The sequence below is a fragment of the Globicephala melas genome, chromosome 20 (assembly GCF_963455315.2).
Source record: "Globicephala melas chromosome 20, mGloMel1.2, whole genome shotgun sequence".
Taxonomy (NCBI): Eukaryota; Metazoa; Chordata; class Mammalia; order Artiodactyla; family Delphinidae; genus Globicephala; species Globicephala melas.
Window position 1 is genome coordinate 46,967,543 of NC_083333.1, and position 26,492 is coordinate 46,994,034.

At 36.4% G+C, this 26,492-nt stretch overlaps 1 protein-coding gene across 16 annotated transcripts in view; it reads left to right on the forward strand.

Moving 5' to 3' along the window:
• The window catches only part of SYNRG (synergin gamma), a 100,300-nt gene that overhangs the window by 12,424 nt on the left and 61,384 nt on the right, over positions 1-26,492 (forward strand). For 8 of the 16 annotated variants that reach the window (XM_030881896.3, XM_030881897.3, XM_060291198.2 and 5 more), the window contains exons 4-11: positions 15,335-15,465; positions 16,137-16,242; positions 16,755-16,866; positions 20,557-20,859; positions 21,728-21,961; positions 22,922-22,999; positions 25,124-25,320; positions 25,948-26,196. In XM_030881896.3, coding sequence (XP_030737756.2) covers positions 15,335-15,465; positions 16,137-16,242; positions 16,755-16,866; positions 20,557-20,859; positions 21,728-21,961; positions 22,922-22,999; positions 25,124-25,320; positions 25,948-26,196 — 1,410 coding nt within the window. The remainder of the gene's footprint in view (positions 1-15,334; positions 15,466-16,136; positions 16,243-16,754; positions 16,867-20,556; positions 20,860-21,727; positions 21,962-22,921; positions 23,000-25,123; positions 25,321-25,947; positions 26,197-26,492) is intronic. The other 8 variants (XM_030881903.3, XM_030881908.3, XM_030881911.3 and 5 more) reach the window with 2 other exon arrangements.

Sequence of the window (26,492 nt, forward strand, 5' to 3'; positions counted from 1 at the left end):
GGCACACAGTGAGCAGGAAGTGGCAAGAATTTTTTATTTCTTATATTATTAATATCAGGAATGATCTTTCCAGTGGCATGACACTATTTCATGTTCTGTTTTTAATATTTGTCTATGTTTCCATGCTTTCATTGGCTCACAACCCCCATTTCTGTCTAAAACATTCTTTCTTGAATAATGGTAATAAGCAGTAATAATAATAATGATCACCATTTGTTGTTTACCTGTGCTGTATCCATTGTGTGCATTATATCATTCAGTCCTCATAACAACTCTATAAGTAATATTCTTATTCCCATTTTATAGATAAGGAAACTGCAGTCAGAGAGATTCAGTGCCCTGTTCAGTGTCATACAGCTTGTTTCAGAACAGAGACTGAAAGCAAAGCTATCTTACATTTTGGAGCCTGAGTTCTTAATTACCAGTGTTTCCCAGCCTTTAGTCATTTGAGTATCACCTTCATGATTTTTGCCATGTATTATTTAATTAATAGTTTTAATTGGTTAGGTTTGCAGCAAATTCTTAAAGGAATCTTTTCTTGTTAAGTAAATAGAAAACCTCATTTGTTATAAACAGAGGGTAACCAGAAAATAAATATGATGAATCAAAACAATATTACCAAATTCTAGCTAGGTACTGTTACTTATTGGAGTTTATAAACCTCATGTTTACTTTCTCTTTGTTTAAAAAAAAAAAGTAAATTATGTCTACAGTTTACCCACAAATGGTTCAGCAAAAGAAAAAAAGAGTGTATGTATGTGTAGAAACAGAGAGCAGGGACTTCCCTGGTGGTCCAGTGGATAAGACTTCATGCTCCCTATGCAGGGGGCCTGAGTTCAATCGCTGGTCCGGGAACTAGATCCCACATCCCGCAACTAAAGATCCCACGTGCTGCAACTAAGACCTGACGCAGCCAAATAAATAAATATTAAAACAAACAAATATTAAAAAAACAACCCAGAACAAATAGGGCAAAATGTTAATATTACACTGTTCTTCCAGGGATTCCCTGATGGTGCAGTGGTTAAGAGTCCGTGTTTTCACTGCCGAGGGTGCGGGTTCAGTCCCTGGTCAGGGAACTAAGATCCTGCAAGCCCCTAGGCACAACCAAAAAATTTAAAAATAAAACAAAAAAATATATATTATACTGTTCTTCCAGATTTTCTGTAAATTTTATATTTAAAAAAAGGGAGAATTTAGGTAAAAATTAATAACACTTAAAACGAGACATAAATGGGAATCTGAATGAGAGTTGCAGGGGAACTGAAGAGAATTTTCCTGCTAGCATGCTGAGCTTGTGTCCCTGCGTAGCTGGTCGTGATCATAGATAGTGTAAATTAAAGCAAATAAGGTTGTTTTGTTTTGCTTTTGTTTTGGTTTTAGAATTGGTGAGTGAAATTGATAGTATCATGATTTAATTAATAAGTACAGCCTAAGGAATGGGCTTTATCCACATTGGTAAATTATCTTCTTCAGCCATGATACCCATTTAAACCAACTAAACTGAATCCAGGAGTCAGATCTTTGGCTGAATCCAAAGTGTTATATTATTGAAAAAAAAAGAAAGAAAGAAAAAGAAAAAAATCAGTCACAAATAAACCAGAACAAAAGGATTTTGTACTATTAATATTTTAAATGCCATATATTTCATTTTTACCTAATTATTTAAAACTTTCTATTCCTGTATGTTTTATGTATGTATTAGTATAATAGCACATGTATATAAATTATAAATAATGGGAGTTAGCAATCAGAATTTAAGTTTAAACCATTGTCATGTCAAAGTCATTTAAACAAATAAAGCTTCTATGTTGTATGTAAAGATTTAGGAAAACTTCCAAATCATTCTTTATTCACCTCCAGTAAGAAGAAAATACGAATAAATTGAGCTTTTGTAGGTTTTAAGTCCAAGTTACTCAGCTTTCACTAGGTTATGCTACAGAAACAAAAATCCCCAAGTCTCAGTGACTTACAGAAACAGATTTCTCATTTATGATACGTGTGATACGTGTCCTTTTTGAGTTAGCTGATTCAGCTGCATGTTCTCTTTATTGTGAGACCCTTACCAAGGACATCCCAGAGATGGCCAAACCCTGTGATGTCTTTTAAAGCTTTCTCTCAGAGGCAGGATTTATCAGTCACTTCTCACAAAGTAGTATGACTCAAAAACATCATTAGGAGAGTATACCAGGAGGAATGCACACCACATAAGGATGTGTCATCTTATAGTAAGAGCAGCAAGTGATTGGAAACAAGCTACCAAAGAATACCATGTGTTTCTAATTAAGGTTTCATAAACTTACCACTGAATCTTAACAACTGATACAGTTTTTAGGGGGACGGGGGCTTGTGGGATCTTAGTTCCCTGACCAGAGATTGAACCCGTGCCCTCAGCAATGAAAGCACGGAGTCCTAACCACTGGACCGCCACGGAAGGCCCACAATTTTAAAATCATTAATTTTCACATTAAACATTGTTTTATAACTTGCCTAATTATCTAAAAAAAAATTTTTAAGAGTTTGAAACAACCAAAAACAATAAGGATCTCTAACATGCAGAAAAACAATAAGAAAGTGAACTACCAGATTTGATGTCACCCAAATAATTTCCCTGAGTATCAGGAGTTTAGGATTAATGGTTCTAAAGTAAAGAAGCCAAAATTTTTTTCTTTAACCTTTATTCTTGCTGACAGGCATTATACTGCTTGGAAGCTGCTCACTGTTCTTAAAGGAGAAACTCATTCAGATCTTATTTTTCTCCCTCAAACTTAATAACCTTAACCAACCACAGACATGTATGAGGAATACCCATTATGCTTGAAGGGTGCACTTTCAGATAAAAGTCAAAGATGAAAATTAGTCTTGGTTGCCGCATAGCCCTCCACTCCCCCAAACTCAGAACACACTTCACAAGATTTAGAATAAATTTTAAAGTTATTATTCAAAATATTTCAAGTATATAGGGAAGAGTAGACTATATGATGAACATGTGTGAGCCAGTTGCACAGCTTTATCAAAACATTTTTTGTTAAACTTTTAATTTTGAGGTAAATGTCTGTACACATGTACATAAGAAATAATACAAAGAGATCCTTTCCCTGTTTCCCCCAGTGGTAACAAGTTGCAGAACTACAGTATAATATCACAGCCGGGATGTTGGCATTGATACAGTCAAGATACAGAACATTCCCATCACCCCAGGGATCTCCTCATGTTGACATTTTACAGCAAAATTCATCTCCCTCCCACTTCATACCCCCCCAGCCCTTGTCAATCACTAATATGTTTCCCATTTCTATAATTATGTGATTTCAACAATGTTACCTAAATTGAATCACTAGCCTTTTGAGATTGGCTTTTTTTTTTTTTGCTCTGCATAATTCCCTTGAAATTCATCCAAGTTGTTGCATGTACTTCATTTTCATTGCTGAGTAATATTCCATTATTGTGTATACTACTGTCTGTTTAACCATTTACCCATTGAAGGACGTCTGGGCTGTTTTTTACTTTTTACCTATGACAAATAGAGGGTTTTGTGTGAACATAAGGCTTCATTTCTCTGGGATTAACGCCCAGGAGTGTGGGGTGGCATGGTATTTGGATGTTTAGTTTTTACAGAAACTGTTTTCTAGAGTGGTTGTACCCTTTTACATTCTCACCAGCAATATATGAGTGATCCAGTTTCTCTGCATCCTTGCTAGCATTTGGTGTTGTTATTTTTTATTTTAGCCATTCTGATAGGTGTGTTGTGATATTTCATGATTTTAATTTGCATTTCCCCAATGACTAATGTCAAAAGAAAATTCAAGGAGCTTTACTTGATATGGGTATTTTATTGGGCAAGAAACAAAGTATTCCCCAACAGGGAGACCTCAAACCCGCAAGTGCTTTCAGCAGTTACAGTTCATTAGAAACATGAAGGAGTACATTGTGTTCTACTGTGATTATTTTCTAGAAACTTACTTTCCTTTTCATTGCTTGTTTGTAGCTGATGAGCTAGGAAACTGTAAGGTCACATTGACATGAAGAAAGCTTAGGTTTTGTTTAAAGTCAGAGTCAGCATTTGGGGGAACTCAGGACAGTGTTACATTTTGGTTACCGTGAGCCTTTGGTCTAGGGGTATATTCAAAGTGCAGCCTCCATATTGGTTTCTCTTTAACACTAATGATGCTGGACATCTTTTCATGTGCTTATTTGCCATGGTTACATTCTCTTCAGCGAAATGTCCCTTCCTGTCTTCTGTCCATTTTCTTGTTGGATTTTTTTATTTTACTGTTGAGTTGTACATATTTTCTCCCAGTCTGTAGCTTGTTGTCTTAGTCTGTTCAGGCTGCTGTAACAAAATACCAGAGATTGGGTAGCTTATAAACAACATAAGTTTATTTTTCACAGTTCTAGAGGCTGGAAGTCCCAAGATCAGAGTGCCAGCATAGTCGGGTGAGGACCCTCTTCCAGGTCACAGACTTTTAGTTGTATCCTCCCAGGGGGGAAGGGACTAGGGAGCTCTGTGGGATCTGTTTTTAAGAGCACTAATCTCATTCATGAGGCTTTGTCTCTCACGACCTAATCACTTCCCAAAGGCCCTACCTACTAATACCATCACCTTTGGGGGTTAGAATTTCAGCATATGAGTTAGGGGGAGACATAAACATTCAGACCATAGCACTTGTCTTTTCATCCTCTTAACAAGGTCCTTCTCAGAGAAAAAAATTTTAATTTTGATGAAATCCAATTTATCAGTTTTTCACTTGATAAAACATGCATTGCTATAAGTCTGAGAATTCTTCACCTTGCCCTAGATCCTGAAGATCTTTCTCATATTTTTTTATTTTTTCTAAAAGTTCTACATTTAAGTCCACGATCCATTCTGAGTTAGTTTTTGTACAAGGTATGAAACTTTGGTTGGGGTTTATTTTTTGGCCAATGGATGTCCAGTTGCTCCAGTACCATTTGTTGAAAAGGCTGTCCTTCCTCCATCAGAGTGCTTTTGCATTTTTGTCAAAATCAGTTGGGCATGTTTATGTGAGTGTTTTTCTAGGTTCTCTGTTCTGTTCCATTGACTTACGTGTCTACTAGTCTTGATTACAGTAGCTATGTAAGATTGATTCCTCCCATGTTTTCTCCAACTTTATTGCAGTAAAATACACATAACATAAAGTTTACCACCTTAACCATTTTTAAATATACAGTTCAGTGGTATTAAATTCAGTCACGTTGTTGTGCAGCCATTACCACCATCCATCCTCATAACTCTTTTCATCTTGTAAATCTGAAACTCTGTACCTATTGTACATTTTTCCCTCCTTTCAGCCCCATGCATCCACCATTATATACTTTAGGTCTTTATGTTTTTTGGGTTTTGGGTTTTTTTTTTTGCCACACTGCACAGCATGTGGGATCCTAGTTCCCTGACCAGGGATCAAACCTGCGCCCCCTGCACTGGAAGCATTTTGTCTTAACCACTGAACTGCCAAGGAAGTCCCTCCGTCTTTATAATTTTGATTACTCTAAGTACGTCATGTAAGTAGAATCATACAGTATTTGTCTTTTTGTGACTGGTTTATTTTCACTTAGCATAATGTGCTCAAGGTTTATCCATGTTGTAGCATATTGCAGAATTTCCTTCCTTTTTAAGACTAACATTCCATTGTATGTATATATGACACTTTGCTTATCCATTCATTGGTCTTTGGACACTTGGGTTGAGTCCATGTTTTAGCTATTGTCAGTAATACTGCTATGAACACGGGTGTACAAATAGCTCTTTTAGACTCTGCTCTCAATTCTTTTGGGTATATACTCAGAAATGGAATTGCTGGGTCACATGGTAATTCTATTTTAATTTTTTGAGGAACCTCCATACTGTTTTCCACAGCAACTGTACCATTTTATTCCCACTAACAATATAAAAGAGTTCCAATTTTTCCACATCCTTGCCAACACTTATTTTCTGTTTTTTGATAGGAGCCATCCTAATGGTTGTGAGGTGGTATCTCATTATAGTTTTGATTTGCATTTCCCTAATGATTAGTGATGTTGAGTAATCTTTTCACATGCTTATTGGCCATTTGTATATCTTTGGAGAAATGTCTGTTCAGTTCCTTTGTCCTTTTTTTTTTTTAATTTATTTTATTTATTTATTTTTGGCTGCGTTGGGTCTTCATTGCTGCACGCAAGCTTTCTCTAGTTGTGGCGCGCGGGGGCTACTATTCATTGAGGTGCACAGGCTTCTCATCACGGTGGCTTCTCTTGTTGTGGAGCACATGCTCTAGGCGCGCGAGCTTCAGTAGTTGTGGCTTGCGGGCTCTAGAGTGCAGGCTCAGTAGTTGTGGCATGTGAGCTCAGTAATTGTGGCTCACGGGCTCTAGAGTGCAGGCTCAGTAGTTGTGGCACACAGGCTTAGTTGCTCTGCGGCATGTGGGATCTTCCTGGATTAGGGCTTGAAACCATGTCCCCTGCATTGGCAGGTGGATTCTTAACCACTGCACCACCAGGGAAGCCCCTTTGCCCATTTTTGAACTGAGATTTTTGTTGTTGAGTTTTAGGATTTTCCTGTATATTTTGGATATTAACCCCTTATCATATATGTAATGTGTAAATATTATCTCCCATTCTGTGGGCTACCTTTTTACTCTGTGGATTGTGCCTATTAATATACAGATTTTTTAAATTTTCATGAAGGTCCACCTTGTCTACTTTTTCTTTTGTTGCCTGTGCCTTTGGTGTCATATTCAAGAAAGCATTGCCAAATCCAGTATTACGAAGTTTCTGTTCTATGTTTTCTACTGAGAGTTTTATTGTTTTAGGTCTGATCCATTTGGAGTTAATTTTTGTATATGGTGTAGGGTAAGGGTCCAATTTTGTTGAAAACCACCATTTGTTGAAAAGACTGTCGTTTACCCATAGAATGGTCTTGGTACCTTTGTCAGAAATCATTTTGACCCATATATGCAAGGGTTTATTTCAGGGCTTTCTATTCTTTTCCATTGGTCTATATGCCTTTATGCAACTACCATTACTGTTTTGATTACTGTAGTTTTGTAGCAGGAAATCAGGAAGCCTGAGTCCTCCATTTTTCTTGTTTTTCAAGATTGTTTTGGCTATTCAGGGTCCCTTGAGTATGAATTTTATTTTATTTTTAAAATTTTTTGAGGACTTGGTATACTGTTTTCTTTCTGTTTTTAATTTATTTTTTTTCATATTTTGTTTATTTTTGGCTGTATTGGGTCTTCATTGCTGCACGTGGGCTTTCTCTAGTTGCGGAAAGCAGGGGCTACTCTTTGTCGTGGTACGTGGGCTTCTTATTGCGGTGGCTTCTCTTGTTGTGGAGCACGGGCTCTAGGCACACGGGCTCAGTAGTTGTGACGCACAGGCTCAGTAGTTGTGGTGCATGGGCTTTGTTGCTCCGCGGCATGTGGGATATTCCCGAACCAGGGCTTGAACCAGTGTCCCCTCCATTGGCAGGTGGATTCTTAACCACTGCGCCACCAGGGAAGTCCCATTGAGTATGGATTTTAGGATGGGTTTTTCTATTTCTGCAAAAATGTCACCAGTATTTTTATAGGGATTGCTTTTGTAGTTTGCTTTGGGTAATATTGACATTTTAACAATATTAAGTCTTCCAATCCATGAAGCATGCGTTGTGATTCTATTTATTTATGACTTCTTTCATTTCTTTCAGCAGTTTTTGGTAGTTTTCATTGGATAAATCTTTCACCTCCTTGGTTAAATTAGTTCCTAAGTTTTTGTTTGTTTGTTTTGTGGTTTTTTTGATGCTATTGTAAATGGAATTGTTTTTGTAATTTCCTTTTTGGATGTTCATTTTTTGTGTATAGAAATGCACATGATTTAAAAACATTATTTTAATGTCAAGTTTTTTCTAGTGGTACATACCTCACTTTCTTAGTGCTTAGGGAGAAATACAATCTGAAAGCTTTATTTTGTTTCCATTTAATATTTGAACAATATATTTCTCTTAAGTTCTAGAACAGTCCATTTTTCATTTAATTTTGAGCATTTTATGCCTTTTTTTTTTTTGGTAGGAAGATTAATTGTTTCTGCTGACATTCCTTCACCTCTTTTGGCTCCCACACCCCTATAGTGAGGTTGGCTCATGATTTTTGTGTGTTGACTTTGTATCCTCCCCCTTGCTGAATTAGTTTATTGGTTCTAACAGCTTTTTTGTGGATTCTTTATGATTTTCTACAAATAAGATCATATCTGCAAACAGAGATCATTTTACTTCTTCCTTTATAACTTGGTTGCCTTTTATTCCTTTTTTTCCCTAATTGCTCTGGTTAGAACTTCCACTACTATTTTGAATAGAAGTGGTAAATGGGCATCCCTGCCCTATTTCGTTTTTTTCTTTTTGGCCACGCCGCACAGCACGCAGGATCTTAGTTCCCCAACCAGTGATTGAACCCGTGCCCCCTGCAGTGGAAGCATGTAGTCTTAACCACTGGACCGCCAGGGAAGTCCCCCCTGCCCTATTTCTGATCTTAGAGAAAAAGCTTTCTGTCTTTCACCTTTGAGTATGATGTTCACAGTGGGCTTTTCATATATAACCTGTATTGTGTTGAGGTAATTTTTTTCTGTTCCTAGTTTGTTGAGTGTTTTTTGTCATGAAATGCGGTTGTATTTTGTCAAATGCTTTTTCTGCATTTTTCTGCATCCATTGAAATGAATATGTGGTATTTACATGGATCATTTTTCATATATTGAACCAGCCTCGCACTACAGGAATAAATCCCAATTGGTCATGGTTTATAGTCCTTTTACTATGCTGCCGAATTCTGATTGCTGGTGTTTTGTTGAGGATTTTTGCGTTAGTGTTCATAAGGGATATTGATCTGTAGTTTCTTTTCTTGTAGTGTCTTTGTCTGGCTTTGGTACCACGGTTATGCTGGCCTTAGCATAACCTCTCTCCTCTTCAATGTTTTGGAAAAGTTTGAGAAGAATTGCTATTATTTCTTCTTTAAATGTTTGATATAATTCACCAGCAAAACCATCAGGGCAGGGCTTTTCTTTGTTGGGAGATTTTCATTACTGGTTCAATCTCATTAGCTATATAGAAGCCTGATTCCTCTCACGTTGTTATTATTTTCAAAATTGTTTTAACTATTCTAAGTTCATTTGCCTTTCCATAAAATTTTAGAATAATGTTGTCTAGATCTACAAAAGCTCTTGCTGGAGTTTTGGTAGGAATTATATTAAACCTTTATATCAACTTGGGGGAAATTCACATCTTTAATATGAAGATTCTTTCAATATATGAACATGATATGCCTCTCCATTTTTTTAGGTCTTCTTTAGTTTCTTCATCAGCATTGTATAGTTTTCAGCATACAAGTCTTGTGAATGTTTTGTTAGATTTACATCTAAGTATTTCATTCTTTTGAGTAATTGTAAATGACATTATATTGTTAATTTCTGTGTTAATGTGTTCATTGCTAGTATATAGAAATACAAATTGATTTCTGTGTATTTGTCTTGTAACCTGAAACCTTGCTGAACTCACTTATTAGTTCTAGGAATTTTTGTGTAGATTCTTTTCGATTTCCTACTTAAACAGTCATGTCATCCTTTTATCAAATTTTAACCTGCCATATTTGCTTCACATTTTTTAAAAGACTTTAACAATATAGGTATAATTTTCTTCCTCTACTTCTCCAGAGATAGTTATCACTATCATGAATTCACTTTTTATTGTTTCCTTATGTATTTTGTACTTTTTTAAATATATGTTTGAATATTCATGAATGTTATATAATATTTTCTAGGTTTTAAAATTTTACGTGTGTTCCCTTTTGCATTTGATTTTTTCATTTAACATCGTTTTTCTCCAAGATTTATCCCAGTTGTGGAATGATGCCAAGTTTGTTCATATAGCTGCTAGTAGTATTCCATTGCATGAATATATATTCTTCTATTGATGGACATTTAAGTTGCTTCCAATTTTTTGCTCTTTGTTTTGGTTTTATTGATTTCTAAGGGTTCATTGTATATTCTGGATTCTGACCTTCGTGGTTATTTGTGCTGTCAATATCTCCTTCTAGACTTTGGCTTGCCTTTTAATTTTGTTTATGGTGTCATGTTTTATAGAAGTTAAGTCAGATGGATAAATCATTTCTTTTATGGTTTGAGCTTTTCGTGTCTCATCTAAGACATAATCCTACCCTGAGGTAATGATGATATTCTCCTGTATTTTCTTATTAAAAAATTTAAAGTTTCTTTTCATATATAGGTCCTTAACCTACCTGGAATTGTTCTTTGGTATCAGTGTGAGGCTGAAGGGTCTAATTTTATTATTTTCCATTTGAGTAGACAGTTGTCCCCCAAACCATTTATCAATAGCCCATTCTTTTTTGTGCGGCATGTGGGATCTTAGTTCCCCGACAAGGGATCGAACCCATGCCCCCTGCAGTGGAAGCGTGGAGTCCTAACCACTGGACTGTCAGGGAATTCCTCTCAGCAGCCCATTGTTGTTTTTTTTTTTTAAATTTATTTGTTCACTGTGGTGGCTTCTTTTGTGTGGAGCACGGGCTCTAGGCACGGGCTTCAGTAGTTGTGGCTTGCGGGCTCTAGGCATGGGCTTCAGTAGTTGTGGCTCGCGGGCTCTAGAGCGCAGGCTCAGTAGTTGTGGCGCAAGGGCTTAGTTCCTCGGCAGCATGTGGGATCTTCCAGGACCAGAACTCGAACCCGTGTTCCCTGCATTGGCAGGCGGTTTCTTAACCACTGTGCCACCAGGAAAGCCCAGCAGCCCATTCTTTACCTGTTGATTTCTAAGATTACTTCTGTAATATCAAATTTCTTTATATGCTTTGGATTAGTTTTTGAGCTCTTCTATTTGTCCCATTGCTATACCTGTCTATCTCTACATCAATAAACATCTTACTGTCTTAATTGTTCTAGCCCAAGATAAGCCTTGATATCTTGTAGTGTGGATCCTCCTTTTTCTTTTAAAGAATTATAGCTATTCATGGTCACATCCCCGTCAGTATAAATTTTGAGATAAGCTTGTCAAATTCCATATAAAACCTGTCGTGATTGTGATTGAAATTGACATTTTGGGGACTTCCCTGGTGGCACAGTGGTTAAGAATCCGCCTGCCAGTGCAGGGGACACGGGTTCGAGTCCTGGTCCGGGAAGATCCCACATGTTGCGGAGCAACTAAGCCCATGTGCCACAACTACTGAGCCTGCACTCTAGAGCCCGCAAGCCACAACTACTGAGCCCGAGTGCCACAACTACTGAAGCCCACGCGCCTAGAGCCCGTGCTCTGCAACAAGAGAAGCCACTCAATGAGAAGCCCGGGAACCGCAACAAAGAGTAGCCCCCGCTCACCGCAACTAGAAAAAAGCCCGCGCGCAGCAACAAAGACCCAAGGCAGCCAAAAATTTAAAAAATATTAAATAAATAAATAAAAATTAAAAATATATATTAAATAAATTAATTTTAAAATATTAAATAAATAAATAAAAATTAGAAAAAAAGAAATCAACATTTTTACTCTTTTAGTCTTACTGTCGTACCTCTCCACTTACTTAAATCTTCAGTAGCCTTCAGTAGCCTTCAACTTGGGGTGAACTTTATCTTTTAGTCTTCTTAGTAGTTTATTGGATGTATCTCAGATTTCTGAGTTATTTCTTTTGCTGTGTTATTCACTCACTGTATAGCTAAGGATTAGTGTCTCTTAACCTTTTGGTTTATCTAGATCTCAAAAGAATGTATAAAATTAGACTCTATGAAATGTATAGTTACTTCTCAGGAGAAGGAGAAACAAAATGCCATTTAGCAAGTTTGAATCTTCTTGAAGAACAGAATTGTGTAAATAGAAAGGTAATATGCATAATAACACCTCCTTTCATTCTTTATTTTGTGGAATGTCTCATTTTGTCTTTTAGCCTATATGATTTGGGTGGTTTCTTTTGTGTTTTGTGTGCCTTGAGTAAACTGAGTCAAAATTTTAAAAAGAAATTTTAATCCCTTACCGCAAAGAAGAAATGGTAATTATGTGACGTGGCAGAGGTGTTGGCTAATGCTATGGTGTTAATCATTTTGCAGTATATAAGTGTATCAAATCAACATGTTGCACACCTTAAACTCATACAATATTATATGTCAGTTACATCTCAATAAAACTGGAAAAAATAAGGAACTGATTAAATTATAGATTGGGGGAAAAAAAGAAATGTAATACTAGGACTCTGGCACTAATTTTTAGCAGCAAGAGAACCACAGTGTGATTAAAAATAAGTATGCATAGCCATTACTACTCAAGATTTAGAATAGGGAGTGTTAGTAATTAAGCAGTATTACTTGGAATTCCAGTTATAAAGTACTAGAAACCATTCATAAGCCTTCCAGGCTGCTAGTATTTATTGAGCAGTTATGTGTCTGAGCACATGAATAGAAACAGAAAAAAATTTTTTTTTTAAATTTGAATTTTATGGTGGTCGTTGGTAGCTGGAGAGGGAGCATAGCATAATGATGGAGAACATGAATTTGGGGACCAGAAGCTGCCTGGGTCTAATCCTGGCTCTGACACTTGCCAGTAATGAGTGAGATACTTAACTATTTTCTGCTTCAATTTCCTCATCTGTAAAATGAGAATAATAGTAGCACCTACTGCATAGATTTGTTGTAAGGATTAAATTAATTAGTACATGTAAAGCACTTAGAAAAGTCCCTGGAACATAGTACAGGCTTCATAAGTGTTATTACTAAGTTCTTCTTATTGATCATTATCAGAAATATCCCTAATTCTGATGATCTTACACATATATTGAGAATAATGTATGTAAATGCCTAGTTCTATAGCTGACATACGGCAGGAACACAGTAAAATGATACCTATAACTATTGTGTTCTTTTTTCTTATCTAGTTGCTTAATTCTGTATTTGCTTGAGGAATCTTATTTTGTTTCAGAAAAAAATTGAATCATTACTGTTTTTGAAAGTGTTCTATTCTGTCATTAGTATTGTTTCTAATGTATAAAGTATATTTCTAATGTATAAAGATAATTATTTCTGTCGTAGCTGTTATTTATTTATATGTACTAGACAGTGTTCTAGGTGCTTTACACATATTATATTACTTCTAGACCTTAAAACAATGTTCCACTGTCTCGGTAAAGGTTCAGAACAAGAAGGTATTTTGGATAAGTTCAAAAGAAATACTTTTTTTATTTGAGGGAAACAGTAACATGATTTCTGTTAAAGGAAAATCAAACAAAATATATTTTAAGGCAAAAAGCCTTAAAAACCTGGAGGTAAAGAGGATATTTCATTTTGATGAGAGATTAAATTCACCAGAAAGATTAACAGTTTGTATGCACCTAATAACCTGGCCTCAAAATGTATAAGACAGAAACTGACAGAAAAGCAAGGTGAAATAGACAAATCCACAATCAGTAAAGATACAGGTTTAAACAACCTTCTTAACAAGCTTGACTAGTGGATAAATAGGACACTGTTCCCAACAATTGCAAAATACTTTCTTTTTAAGCAAACATGGAATATTTATTAAAATTGAAATATGCTGGGCCATAGCAAATCTCAAGAAATGTCAAAGGGTTGAAATCTTACACAGTAGGAGTCCTCATAAGACTCCTGCATTGGGGATCCATTTGAGATCTGTAGTCAGGAATTTAAGGTGAATCATCAAGGCTTTTTTCTCCAGCAAGGTTAAATGGTTTGGTTGTAAGGATAAGAGAAGGTGATTAGTTGACTAACCAGGAATGAGGTTTCCCGGGAGACCATACCAAGGAAGCCAGAGGTAAGGGAGCTAAGGATGTTTACAGAGGCATTTAATATTGAATCCTGGAGTCTAAGCTGAGCAAGAAGAGAAGTGAGGACATGATGAGGATGATGGACAGTGGGAAAGTGGTAAGATTAATGGATGGGAGGGAGGTATTAATGAAATAAGAGAATTGCTGGAGTACATGAGCTGGAAGGATAGAAGGTGGTGGTCAGGTGTTGGGATGTTTAAAATCAAGATTTTGGAGATGATGCAGTTACTGGGGCGGATGATCAGGGGAGGTGGCCGTGGAATGGGAAACTGGAATGGTATGTTGGACATGATTGTGATGAGGAGACCTGAAAGGCCACAGTGTTAGATGAGTCATCCATATGATTATTGACATCACCAAGAGCAGTTTAGGAGTAGAATGGACCTTAGCAAGGTTCTGAAGCCTTTAGTTGAAGAGTGAGGGAGTTGAGGGTCAGTAGATGACATAAACAAGTTAGGATAGTAAATGATGAAGTCTGATGGCAAGAAATTAAAATGTGTTCAGGTTTTTGAAGGAAAAGAGGAGAAAAAGGGTTTAAGGAGAAGCAAGGAGGAATATTGCCCGTCTACAGGAAATGTTGGAAGAAAAGTAGCAATCTCCAAATGAGAGGGCTTCCAGGGACAGCCAAGTTTCAAGTTAGGGAACTGAAGGGGAACTTTTCAGGGAGAAGGTTGAATAACACAGGAATTTTCACTCAGTAAAAATTATCCATTGCCATCATTTTCATCATCATCATCATTATTCATATTAGATTTTGTGGTTAGCTGTTGTGTAATACCATTCTTACTTCTGGACACTTCAGTAAACTTTATACTGTTGTATTGATATGTCATTTAATTATTGATATTTTCTGTGAAAGTTTAGATAGCCAAGCCTATGATAATGAATATCAAAATAATCATTGTCCTATCATATTGGAAAATCGTGTTTAATCTCATTTGTTTAATCTCATTTGTGGAATAACTACCATATGCTAGGTGCTTCTCTATTGCTGGAAATACAGAGACATGTAAGATATGATACCTCTTCTCAAAGAGTATGGATCAGTAAACTCACCAGATATAACTTGTGAGTTGTACACATACACAGCCTTACACACACAGACTGAAAGATTTTACACGCACGCCCTCAGACTGTTATAGCAGTGGTGGTCCCCTCGAAGACATGAAGGAAATGGAAGAGGCAAGATATTAAGGGGAGCTTTTCATTTTTAGCCTGTGTTCTTTGAATCTTGTATTAAAATGCATTTATATAGTTTGTTAATAAATAATATCAAATATTCTATTAAAATGCCTTTATATAGTTCATTGATTAAAAATAAGAAAATTTATGGAAGTTACAGTTTTTCTTTGTAGTAATTAAAAGGAGAAATTGTGGGGACTTCCCTGGTGGTCCAGTGGTTAAGACTCCGTGCTTCCACTGCAGGGGGCACGGGTTCAGTCCCTGGTTGGGGAACTGATCCTGTATGCTGTGCAGCGCAGCCAAAGGAAAAAGAAAAAGGAGAAATTGTGTTTTTTTAAGCTTAAGTCTTTGTTTTTTTCTAGGCAGGGATACCAATGGGACCAATACCAGCAGGAGGAATGCCTTACCTGGGACAAGCACCATTCCTAGGAATGCGTCCTCCAGGCCCACAGTACACTCCAGACATGCAGAAGCAGTTTGCCGAGGAGCAGCAGTAAGAGATCTCAGGATGCAAGGATAAAGATACACGATAGCAATCAATTTTAAAATTGTCAAGTGATCTGTAGTGCAGATTTGAAGCTCGGTGCCTTTACGGTACCTTTAAAACTCTTTAAAATACTCTTATTATTTAAAAGTTTAACGCCAGAAGGGACCTTAGAGATCCTGTAATTCAGTCCTCTGACTTTACATCTGGGGAAAGTGAGGTCCAAAGAAATAAGCAAGTGTCAGGCTGGGTTACACAGTTACCAGTAAGACCTGGACCCGAGTTCGGGCCTCCTGAGTCCCAGAACTACTACTCTTTCTCATGTATGATACTGCCTCCTCAAGTAAAGTTTCTTTTTTGTATGCAAAGAGTGTTTTTATTTCGTCTACCTCCCTCTCTGTTTTTTGTAATTACTTTGAATGTAAAATGTTGTCTCCTCCCCTTGCAAATTAGACAGGAAATAAATTCACGTCTATAATTTAGGTAAATCACTTTTTAGACTTATTTCATGTATTTGGAAATTAATATAGTGGTGAAATAGGATAGTCTTCAGAAAATTAGATATAATTATCAGTGAAGTTTTTAGTTCTAGAAATGCAAGATGACTTTGTAGAAGAAATATGAATATAACAGTTGATAATCCCTGAAGCTGGCTCTTTACTAGATTGTTTTTCCTTCAGAAAACGATTTGAACAGCAGCAAAAGCTCTTAGAAGAAGAAAGAAAAAGACGCCAGTTTGAAGAGCAGAAGCAAAAGCTCAGACTTCTGAGTAGTGTGAAACCCAAGGTAACGTATTCCGGCACACAGCCTACCCCCCTGAATGTGCCTATTCTCAGTCATTTAGTGGATTTTGTTACGTGGGCACCAGCGCAAGCTGAGGCTGTGGTTGATTTGTTTTGGTTTTGTCTAAGTCCGAAAGCAAAGGACTTTTCTTTTTCTGTAAAGTTACTTTATTGTTGAAGGGAATGGGATAGCAGCCATTATCTTCTCAGCTCTTGTTTTCTGCCTTTGCAGTGCTTGTAATCTTTTCTTGGGAAGCATTAATACTGGATACTTAATATCTAACAGCTTTAGCCTAAAGTATTTCTAAATGGGCCTTTTAATAATCTTCTTTAGAGTGTTGTCTTACGCCTTCGCTTTATGTCAATGTTTTTCTGACTTGGAAAATTCACTATCCGAAGTATGTGGTAAAAATATTGTAAATTGACGAATATTTGCACTTTTCTTTCAACTTACGTGGATTAGGACGAAGTGTGAGAGACAAGTGAAGAAATATATATACATTTATTGTCTCCCAGACAGGAGAGAAGAGTAGAGATGATGCTTTGGAAGCCATAAAAGGAAACTTAGATGGGTTTTCCAGAGACGCTAAGATGCATCCTACTCCGGCATCACACCCTAAGAAACCAGGTAGTTTTAATTTAAAATTTTTCTTTTGTTGGAAGGTGACTTATAGTCCCTGTGTGTTTAATTGACCATTATGTGTGTGTGCCGAGAGTGAATGTTGAACTCCTCCTTCAAGCTAAGTACAGATTTGGATGTTTTAAAATTTACAGTGGGTTAAGAGCTCTGGTCTAGACAATCTTGGGGGGAAGAAACCTCTTGTCTTCTAGTAAATGTCAGTATGACAACTTGTAAATCTTCTGTATAAATGAATATGTTAACGTTAGTAAAATCCATTCACTAAAAACAAATGTAATAAATGAGTTTACCATTTCATTCTCATTATTTTAAAATAGTTTTACTTTTGATGTACTAGTTCATATTTTATTCAATGTGATGAAACTTACAAATTTTCTAAATGACTTCTTTAAAAAGTCATGGATTTATATGTATAAAATAGATAACTAATGAGAACCTACTGTATAGCATAGGGAACTCTACTCAGTGCTCTGTGGTGACCTAAATGAGAAGGAAATCCAAAAAATAGGGGATATATGTATAGCTGATTCACTTTGCTGTACAATATAAAATAACACAATATTGTAAAGCAGCTAAACTCCAATTTAAAAAAAGTCATGGATTAAATAATATTTCTCGTGAAATTTTATTTTTTAAAATACATTCCTTTGTAGTTTTTATTTTCATTTACCATCAAATAAGCAAAAGAAAAGTACCTAATAGAGCAGGGTAAAGAGATATTTTTGGGGTTTTTTTGGCATGTGTTTTAAACATTTAGCAGTTGAAATGAGTCTTATCTTCACATAACTGTTACCACATCCTTTTTTTAAATTTGATATTTTGACATTTTATTCTCAGCTAATTTCAAGAATAACATACCATTAATACGTGAATAGTTTTCATAAATCATTCAGCAAGTGCTATTTTCTGCAGGCATGTATTACATTGACAGTTTTTATAGGTACCTTTTATAGGTGATATCAGGAGGGCATAATCTAATATTGGCACAGTAACGGGTTCTTGACTTTCTGGGACAGCTTTGCCTCTGTGCTATTAATTTCACTTGCTAGATTATATACTCAGATTATCGTTACAAACATATGCCCCAAAGTAAAATATATACTGATATTGAAAAGGGAATGGATATTAGCAATCAGAATGAATTCAGAAAGGAAAAACATACCTAAAAATGAAAATTATAAGCTGAATAAGCTAGTCAGTAAGTCATTTAAGTATAGTCGTTGGAATGGTAAAACTGGACCCAGCATGGAACCTAATTAGATAAAGGAGAAGGCGGCAGAGAAGAATGGTCATTGTTAGGTCACATACTTTTCTATCCATATAGAATGGCCCCTTTGGACAACTGGGTATGGTTTAAAATCTTCATTGTTAAGTAATAAATTGGCGTTTTGATGTTCCCCAAGGAATTTCCAGAGCTTCTCCAGCTAGGGTCTTAAACCTAGGCCTAAAGTATGTAAAAAGTTTCCAGCCTTTTTACCACCAGAGGCATAAACGCCCATAGACTGTTTACCTTAAAATATTGAATATACAAACTGTACCACATAATTTTTATACTTCTTATTAATTATATATATATATATATATATATAGCTACAAGAGTTTCTAAGCCAAAATATATACCACATAGAATTAACGTAATTCCAGTCAAATGGAAAGAAATTTTTAGCCTAAAAAAACAGAAAGAAAAGAAAACAAGTTGGTTTAGCCTAAACAGTCAGCTAGTATATCCATAGTAGCTGTCAGTTTTGCATTGTTACTATTTTCTACCAGTACTGACCTGAGAACCCAAATTGAGAGCTTAAATACACAGTCTCAGTAACCATTATCGGGAGGGTTGAGATTCATTACGACATGGCTTTTTTTAACCGAAATTCATTAAGGCAGTAATTTTGCATATTCATTTTGCATCTTTCATAGAACTTTAATGCTTACAGGCTTTATTTCATGGATCCAAAAGAGAAGGGTCCAAAAGAGAAGCATATAGTGTCCCCATTTTTCAAATGAGAGCCTTTTTTAAAAAAGACTGCTCCTTGTGACATTAGACTTTAGTAAATGTTAAAGCAATACAAAGAAGTTAAAAATGTGAAGAAGCAACAATAATAGTATTGTTAATGAGCCTAGTATTAAACGTAATCCCTGTAGAGAAGGTTTATTACATAAGTGAATCTCCTATTTAACGGTAAAAAGCCACAGTGATGTTTATATCTTTTAGAGGCAAAGATCTTTTAAACATAGCTCTTAGGGTTTACTTTCTTAAATTGGCTGTTGAGTTATTTGACTTAGCACTTTATGATGTCCTTATTTTGATGCTTTGCACAAGAAAATATCACTTTGGTAATATGTTTGATGTTCTTGTTGCCTTTGTAATTTTTATTCCCCACACAGTAAGTTTCATCCTCATATGAAATATGAACTATGCTAAGTGTATGGATTAGGCATGATTTATCAAAAATTACAAGTATGCATCATGCATTGTTTTTTACTGGCATAATGAAGTTTAATCATCAGTATATATCTGTCTAAAATGTATTCAGCAACATATAGGTTTGTTCTCTTATTTATATTGGTTTGAGAAAATATTATCCAGATAAACAGATCAATTGGATTTCAAAAATAATCACCACTTTGATGTAAATTATTAGTGGTCTCAAGGGAAAAAAATAAGTGCTAACTTAATAAAAGAAGGAAAGAAATTTTGAGCTTTACATTTTTCTGTTTTTGAATGAAATGCAAAATAGCTATAAAACCTCTTTTTTAAAAAACTAAAAATGAAATTGAGTTATTTGTAGTGAGGTGGATGGACCTAGAGTCTGTCATACAGAGTGAAGTAAGTCAGAAAAGCAAATACTGTATGCTAGCACATATACATGGAATCTAAAAAAAAATGGTTCTGCTGAACCTAGGGGCAGGATAGGAATAAAGACGCAGATGTAGAGAATGGACTTGAGGACACGGGGAGGGGAAAGGGTAAGCTGGGACGAAGTGAGAGAGTAGCATTGACATATATACACTACCAAAGGTAAAATAGATAGCTAGTGGGAAGCAGCCGCATAGCATGGGGAGATCAGCTCGGTGCTTTGTGACCACCTAGAGGGTGGGATAGGGAGGCACAAGAGGGAGGGGATATGGGGATATATGTATGCATATAGCTGATTCACTGTTATACACAACAGAAACGTAACACACCATTGTAAAGCAATTATACTCCAATAAAGATGTTAAAAAAAAAAAAAGACTAGGGCTTCCCTGGTGGCGCAGTGGTTGAGAGTCCGCCCGCCGATGCAGGGGACACGGGTTCGTGCCCCAGTCCGGGCAGATCCCACATGCCGTGGAGCGGCTGGGCCCGTGAGCCATGGCCGCTGAGCCTGCGCGTCCGGAGCCTGTGTTCCGCAACGGGAGAGGCCACAGCAGGGAGAGGCCACAGCAGGGAGAGGCCACAGCAGGGAGAGGCCTGCGTACAGCAAAAAAAAAAAAAAAGACTAAAAAATTGATTGTAAATAGACATCAAAGTGTTTTGCATTCATTGTATGATTCTGTTCATTGTTACATGTTATTTCTTATTCACCTCCGCTATTCATGTTCCATTATATTCTTTTGGGGTTATACTACATCTTAATTTCTTTTCCCCTGTTGATTTTCATTTCTGTGTGTGTTTCATTGCCGTTTTCCATTTTGCAGATTATCCCACATCATTTCATTCTGCTAAAACTGTCTCCCCATCACCTGCCTTTCTTGATGAAGAAGAATTCAGTGACTTTATGCAGGGGCCTGGTGAAGCTCCCACATGTGGGTCTTCTTCCACTTCCCAGCCTTTTCAGTCTTTCCACCCCACCACTCCACTTGGCCAGTTGCATGCTCAGAAGGCTGGAGCACAGTATATCCCTCCAGGTCAGAGTCCAGTGTCTGTTGCCTTACATGGTGTCCCTGGGCAAATTCCGTATTTCTCTACTGCTTCAACCTCATACAATATGCAGAAAGCAGGTAACTACTAGACTGTTAATGAAAGTATTTTTTAAATAATCTAGGATAATTTATTTCACTTATATAAGTAGAATAATACAGTGATGTTGGCACAGAAACATGTGCCTGAATATATGAGTACTGTTGAAATTCACCAAAGTTAAGAATATAGATTTTTTAATTCTGGGGGCTTCACATTCTGGAAAAGTGATTGGAAACATCTGCTCCTAAATTAGGACCTATTTAAACCACCTTAGAACTTTAAGAACACACTGATTTCTTCAGGAGATGCCTCTTGTTTGGGGAAATCACCACCATCATTTTCTTAAGAGTAATGAGCCAGGGAAAGCTGCTTTAGAAAGTGCTTTCAGTGATAAAGCACGTTGGGGTCAGAAGCCCAGGTTCTCCATTTACTACCAGTTTGTCCCTGGACAAATCTTTAAACATTTCTATACCTCAGTTTTATCACTTGTGGGGGCGGGAGGCAGTTACTGTGTCTTGAGGCACAGAATAGTGCTGAGAGGAATCTTAGCAGACATGTACTCATCTACACGTTCTCGGTTGACAGATGAAGAAATAGGCGATAGTTAGTAGAAGTGTCTGTATCTTGTATAGGTCACCACATTTCTAAGGTAGTACACCTTCCGCTATACCATTCTACCTACTGTCTCACAGAATTCCTGAGACTCAAAGTAGATAATGATGTTTAAGTTCTCTAAAATCGCTGAAGTGTCTCAAGCCCTAGACAAATATGTGGACTTGAATTATTTCAAAATTTATATTATATGTGGCAGGGCCTTCCCTTTAGAATTTGGGGGGTGGAGATGGATGGTTGAAAAATTAGAAGCTTGCAGTTATATACAAATAATCCTTCATGCTGTTTGTTTAGGCCCTTCCTTGGAGGAGAAGCTCCTAGTATCTTGTGATATAAGTACATCGGGGCAGGAACAAATTAAATTAAATACTTCTGAAGTTGGGCACAAAGCCCTAGGCCCAGGTTCCAGTAAGAACCATCCCAGTTTAACGGCCAATAACGGGGGTGCTGTAGATGGACGTGTAAGTGGTACCACTACCGCAGAGGCAGAAAAGACTTCAGACCAAAACCTGTCCATTGAGGAGAGTGGTGAGCTCATGAAATATTCAGCGAAAAGTTCATTTAACCAAATGTTGCTCAAATGCTAACACCTTAGGCATTAACCTTAAAATGAATGCTGCTTGATTTTGCTAATCAAAATTTTGCTTAAAATATATTTAATGCATTCCTTTCTCTAATTAACCCCTACAATTTTGCTCTGAATTCTTTAAACACGCTGTTATTCCTTTTAAAAAAATTTCGATAACCAGTTTTTTTAATCGGAATCATTTCTGATTTAAAATTTCTTCTCCTTTTATTTTATAAAAAACTATTTCCCCCTCAAACTTTCTGTTCTTCTGTAAGGTTGAAAAGTTAAAATTTAACTGGAAAAGTCACCAATGAGAATATAGTTTTGCTTCTCTGAAATTAATCGTACACACTGCTGCCTAAATTAGATCCACATTTTTGTAAACTCAACTTGCAGAGATGAATTACAATGTGGGCAGCCCAGGAGGCAAACTTTTGGAGGCTATTTTACAGGACAAAGTGAAAAACAAAAATTTTAAACAAAAATGCTATACATCGAAGGCAGCAGTGTCATATTCAGGATTTTAAAAAATCAGACTTTGCAAAGAAGTGTTATTAAAAGCTGCAAGTGAAGCTTGGGCATTTTTTCTTTTGTTTTGCGTATGTAATCTTTAAACCATCATCTCTCATGTTTTTGTCTTTAAATTGTAATATATGTGACTGGCATCAAGCCTCATATGATCCAGAATATTGATTTTGTACATCTTAGGGGTATTTTTTTGTTTGTTTATTTTTAGTTTACACCTTAGGACATAGGTGTACAAGAGTTGCTTAGAAACCAAATTTTAGTTGTATTGGTGACTTTTTTTTTTTTTAGTGTCTCCAGTGCTCTTCTTATTAAAAAAAACATGACACAGTGTGATTTCCCCATCTGCTACATGTACCAGTATATACATTAGATAATGTTCTTTAACTTCTTAGGTGTGGGAGTATTTCCCTCACAGGATCCTGTTCAGCCCAGAATGCCTCCTTGGATATACAATGAAAGTTTGGTTCCAGGTAAAAAGAGCTTTTTTGTCCAAGATTCCTATCTGGATACTTTACTTTAAATGTTGTAAATGTAGTTATAAATATTTACTATTGTGGTTACAGAATATGCAGAAGGAATTGTAACTTTTTCTTATTTTTTCTAAAAGAGTACAGAAAATTAAATACATCTAGTGTTGAAGACTGCCTCGTAAGGACTTCTCTCATGGTCCAGTGGTTAAGACTCCGTGCTTTCAATGTAGGGGGCCAGGGTTCGATCCCTGGTCAGGGAACTAGATCTCACAAGCTGCAGCTAAAAAAAAAAGATCCCACATGCAGCAAATAAGACATGGCACAGCCAAATAAATAAATATTTTAAAAAAAGACTGTCTCATGTATGAAATAACTATATAAATGAAGAAGTGTTTTGCTTTAATGTTTTATTGACCATCATATACTTTTATATCTAAAAGCTTTTCTTAGATTTATTATGCTTTAAAAGACACTATCAAATATTTATTTCACAGATTATTAATAACATCAAGAATAGTACTAATATGTTTAGTAAAATTTTCTGAACTCTTGGTGATTCATTTATATATTTAAAAAATATTCTTTGACTTTGTCAATATAAAACTATATGAAGTAAAAGACCAAGTGGCATCTTTTCCTACATTGGAAGATGTTATTTACTTTTTTCTTTATGTATGTTATTAACTGCTGAGCTAAAAAATCACTGAAGTACACATTTTGTGATGTAGTATTCAGTTGGTACAAGGGAATAGTGTATTTAAGCCATATTTGATGTGCATAGAATAATGACTATTACAATGGCATTATGTTAATCACAGTTAGTATATTGCAACTTGTTCAATTTGCTTTGCAAACCCCTTAAAAACTAAAGGTAACTTTGATCTTTAGCTCTCTTTGTTGGTCATAGACTTGATCTAGGTTGGTTCTGCACTTAATTTAAATAAAACTCATGCAAGATCCCTGTAGCTCAACTTTTTTGGGGAAGAAATTATTAATGTCTGCTTTTCCTCAGAATCACATAATCACAAATTGAAAGGCTCATTTCCCAAAACCACAGGGGACTTCAGTTGTACATAAAGATAATTGATTTCCTCCCAACTGCCCGTTAGACAGATTGCATCTTTTCTTCTTCCTCTCTGTCTACAAGCCAAACAAACAAAATCTAGATCTTGGTATATTTTGGGATTCTGTCCCTTTTCTGCCAGCTTGTATTTCTTTCTCCCTTCTCCCTCCAAACATACACGTACACATAATTTCCTAGCCAAAATATGTGTTCTTATGGTCAGCCTACTAACCTGTAATCCATATCTAAATGCTAGATGTAAAATTTTTGCTTTAAGCGTTTTTCTCTGTCTGCCTTAGCCCTACTTTCATCCCCCAAACTCCTCTAACTAGGCTTGCCAGATTTAGCAAATAAGCATACAGAACATCCAGTTAAATCTGAATTTCAGAGAAACAGCAAATAGTTGTTTAGTATAAGTATACCCCATGCAATAATTGGCGTCCTGTATTTTATGTGGCAACCCTATCCCTAACAGCCTTTCCCACTTTGTCCTTTGGAAAGGCCATTTTATAGCGAAAAACTCCCCAACGGTCCCTTCCTTTTTTCAGACACTTTCCGCCATCTAACTGAAACCCTGTCTTTCTCTGAAGGCTGTGTTCCCAAAGCACCTTACCCAATGATGTTTCCTCTAATAGCCTCTAATTCACTGGGACAAGAGAAAGGTGATATTGGTATAATTCTTGCTTCCCACTGCTATTTTCAAATTAGTCCCACCATCATTACTCTACAACTTCTTTTTTAAAGTCCAAAACATCTGCTATACCACCTCCATCTTATTGTTGTTCCTATCTACTAATGAATTATAAGACTTTCTCTTACCTTTAACCCCAAATCTTTGTCTGTAGGGCCAAACTCCAACCTCACTTCTAAGCTCCAGACCCTAATTGTCTGCTGGATATTTCCACTTGAATATCTTTACAGCAGTTTAAACCCTTGATGTGGCTTCAGTTCTCTTAAAGCAGTTTGACTTAAGTTTATTCTTGTATAAGCAGCAATGACAACAAAAAAGATGAATCACTTGTAATATGTTTACATTTGTAATCTGGTCTTTCCTTTAATAGATGCATATAAGAAAATTTTAGAAACCACAATGACTCCGACTGGAATAGATACTGCTAAACTTTATCCCATCCTGATGTCATCTGGACTTCCCAGGGAAACTCTTGGACAGATATGGGCCTTAGCTAATCGAACCACACCTGGCAAACTTACTAAAGAAGAACTTTATACTGTTCTCGCCATGATAGCAGTAACACAGGTAGACATTGTTTCTAAGGTTAGGTCAAATTACTTTCCAATATAAACTGAGAGAATATGAATCCTTTTTTTCTACAACCTTGCAGAACTCCTTGGACATTAAAATTTAGATTATTTTCAGGATACAGTTCTTCAAAAATGTGCATTTTATATGATGTGCATACTAGCAAAATATTCCTTTGTTTAAAGACTTGAATATATTAACATTCTCTGACCTAACTGTAACCCTCCTGAACTTGAAAGTTAGTTAGTAATAGATGAAATTACTCTCTGTCCTTTGAAGTCCTTGTCTAAAATTCCTTAGATACAGATAAAGTATACTCGGTCTGGCAGCAGTTTTTCTCATATTACAAAATCATTGTAAATGATTTGATTGTAGCGAATTAACCAAACTTGTCAGAGTGAAAATGTCAGAATTGGTATGTGTTGGCCATTTCTTTGCTAAATATTAGATTCACATTAACCTCATAACTTATTTTCTTGTGTCAAATTCCTGAGTTTTGGGAGAGTCAGAGTGGAAACATACCAGGGCTGCAGATTTTACAGTTAGGTCTCTCTTTGCCAGATTTGGGTTGTATGTGGTTTGCAATTTCCTAAAGTGTTTCCATTTTCCTCCTGTTCTATGTAGAGGGGTGTTCCTGCCATGAGTCCCGATGCTTTAAATCAGTTTCCAGCGGCTCCTGTTCCAACTTTAAGTGGCTTTCCTATGACTTTGCCTACTGCTGTGAGTCAGCCAACTGGGATGCCTTCAGGCCCTGCAGGCTCCATGCCCCTCACCCTCGGACAGCCAGTCATGGGCATTAATCTTGTTGGACCAGTCGGGGGAGCTGCAGCCCAGACTCCCAGTGGCTTCATGTCAACTTACCCTGCAAATCAGGTAAATGGAGAGGCGATGCAAAATGGAGAGGCTGTGCATATTCTGAGTTATCCCTGGAAAATGAATCCAGGCAACTTTTTTTTTCCCATGAATGCAGAAAAGGTGCTGGATTATGATGGACACTGGAGGTGAAAATTAAGCAGTATTAAAACAATACAACATTTAATTTTTCATTATTTAAAAAACAATTTCTTAAGCCTTAAGATACTTGAATTTTGGCTAAAAGTTTATAGTTCTTTATCATATATGTCTTAAACATCAAGCTTAATAAAGCTAATTATATCCTTAGGCTATGT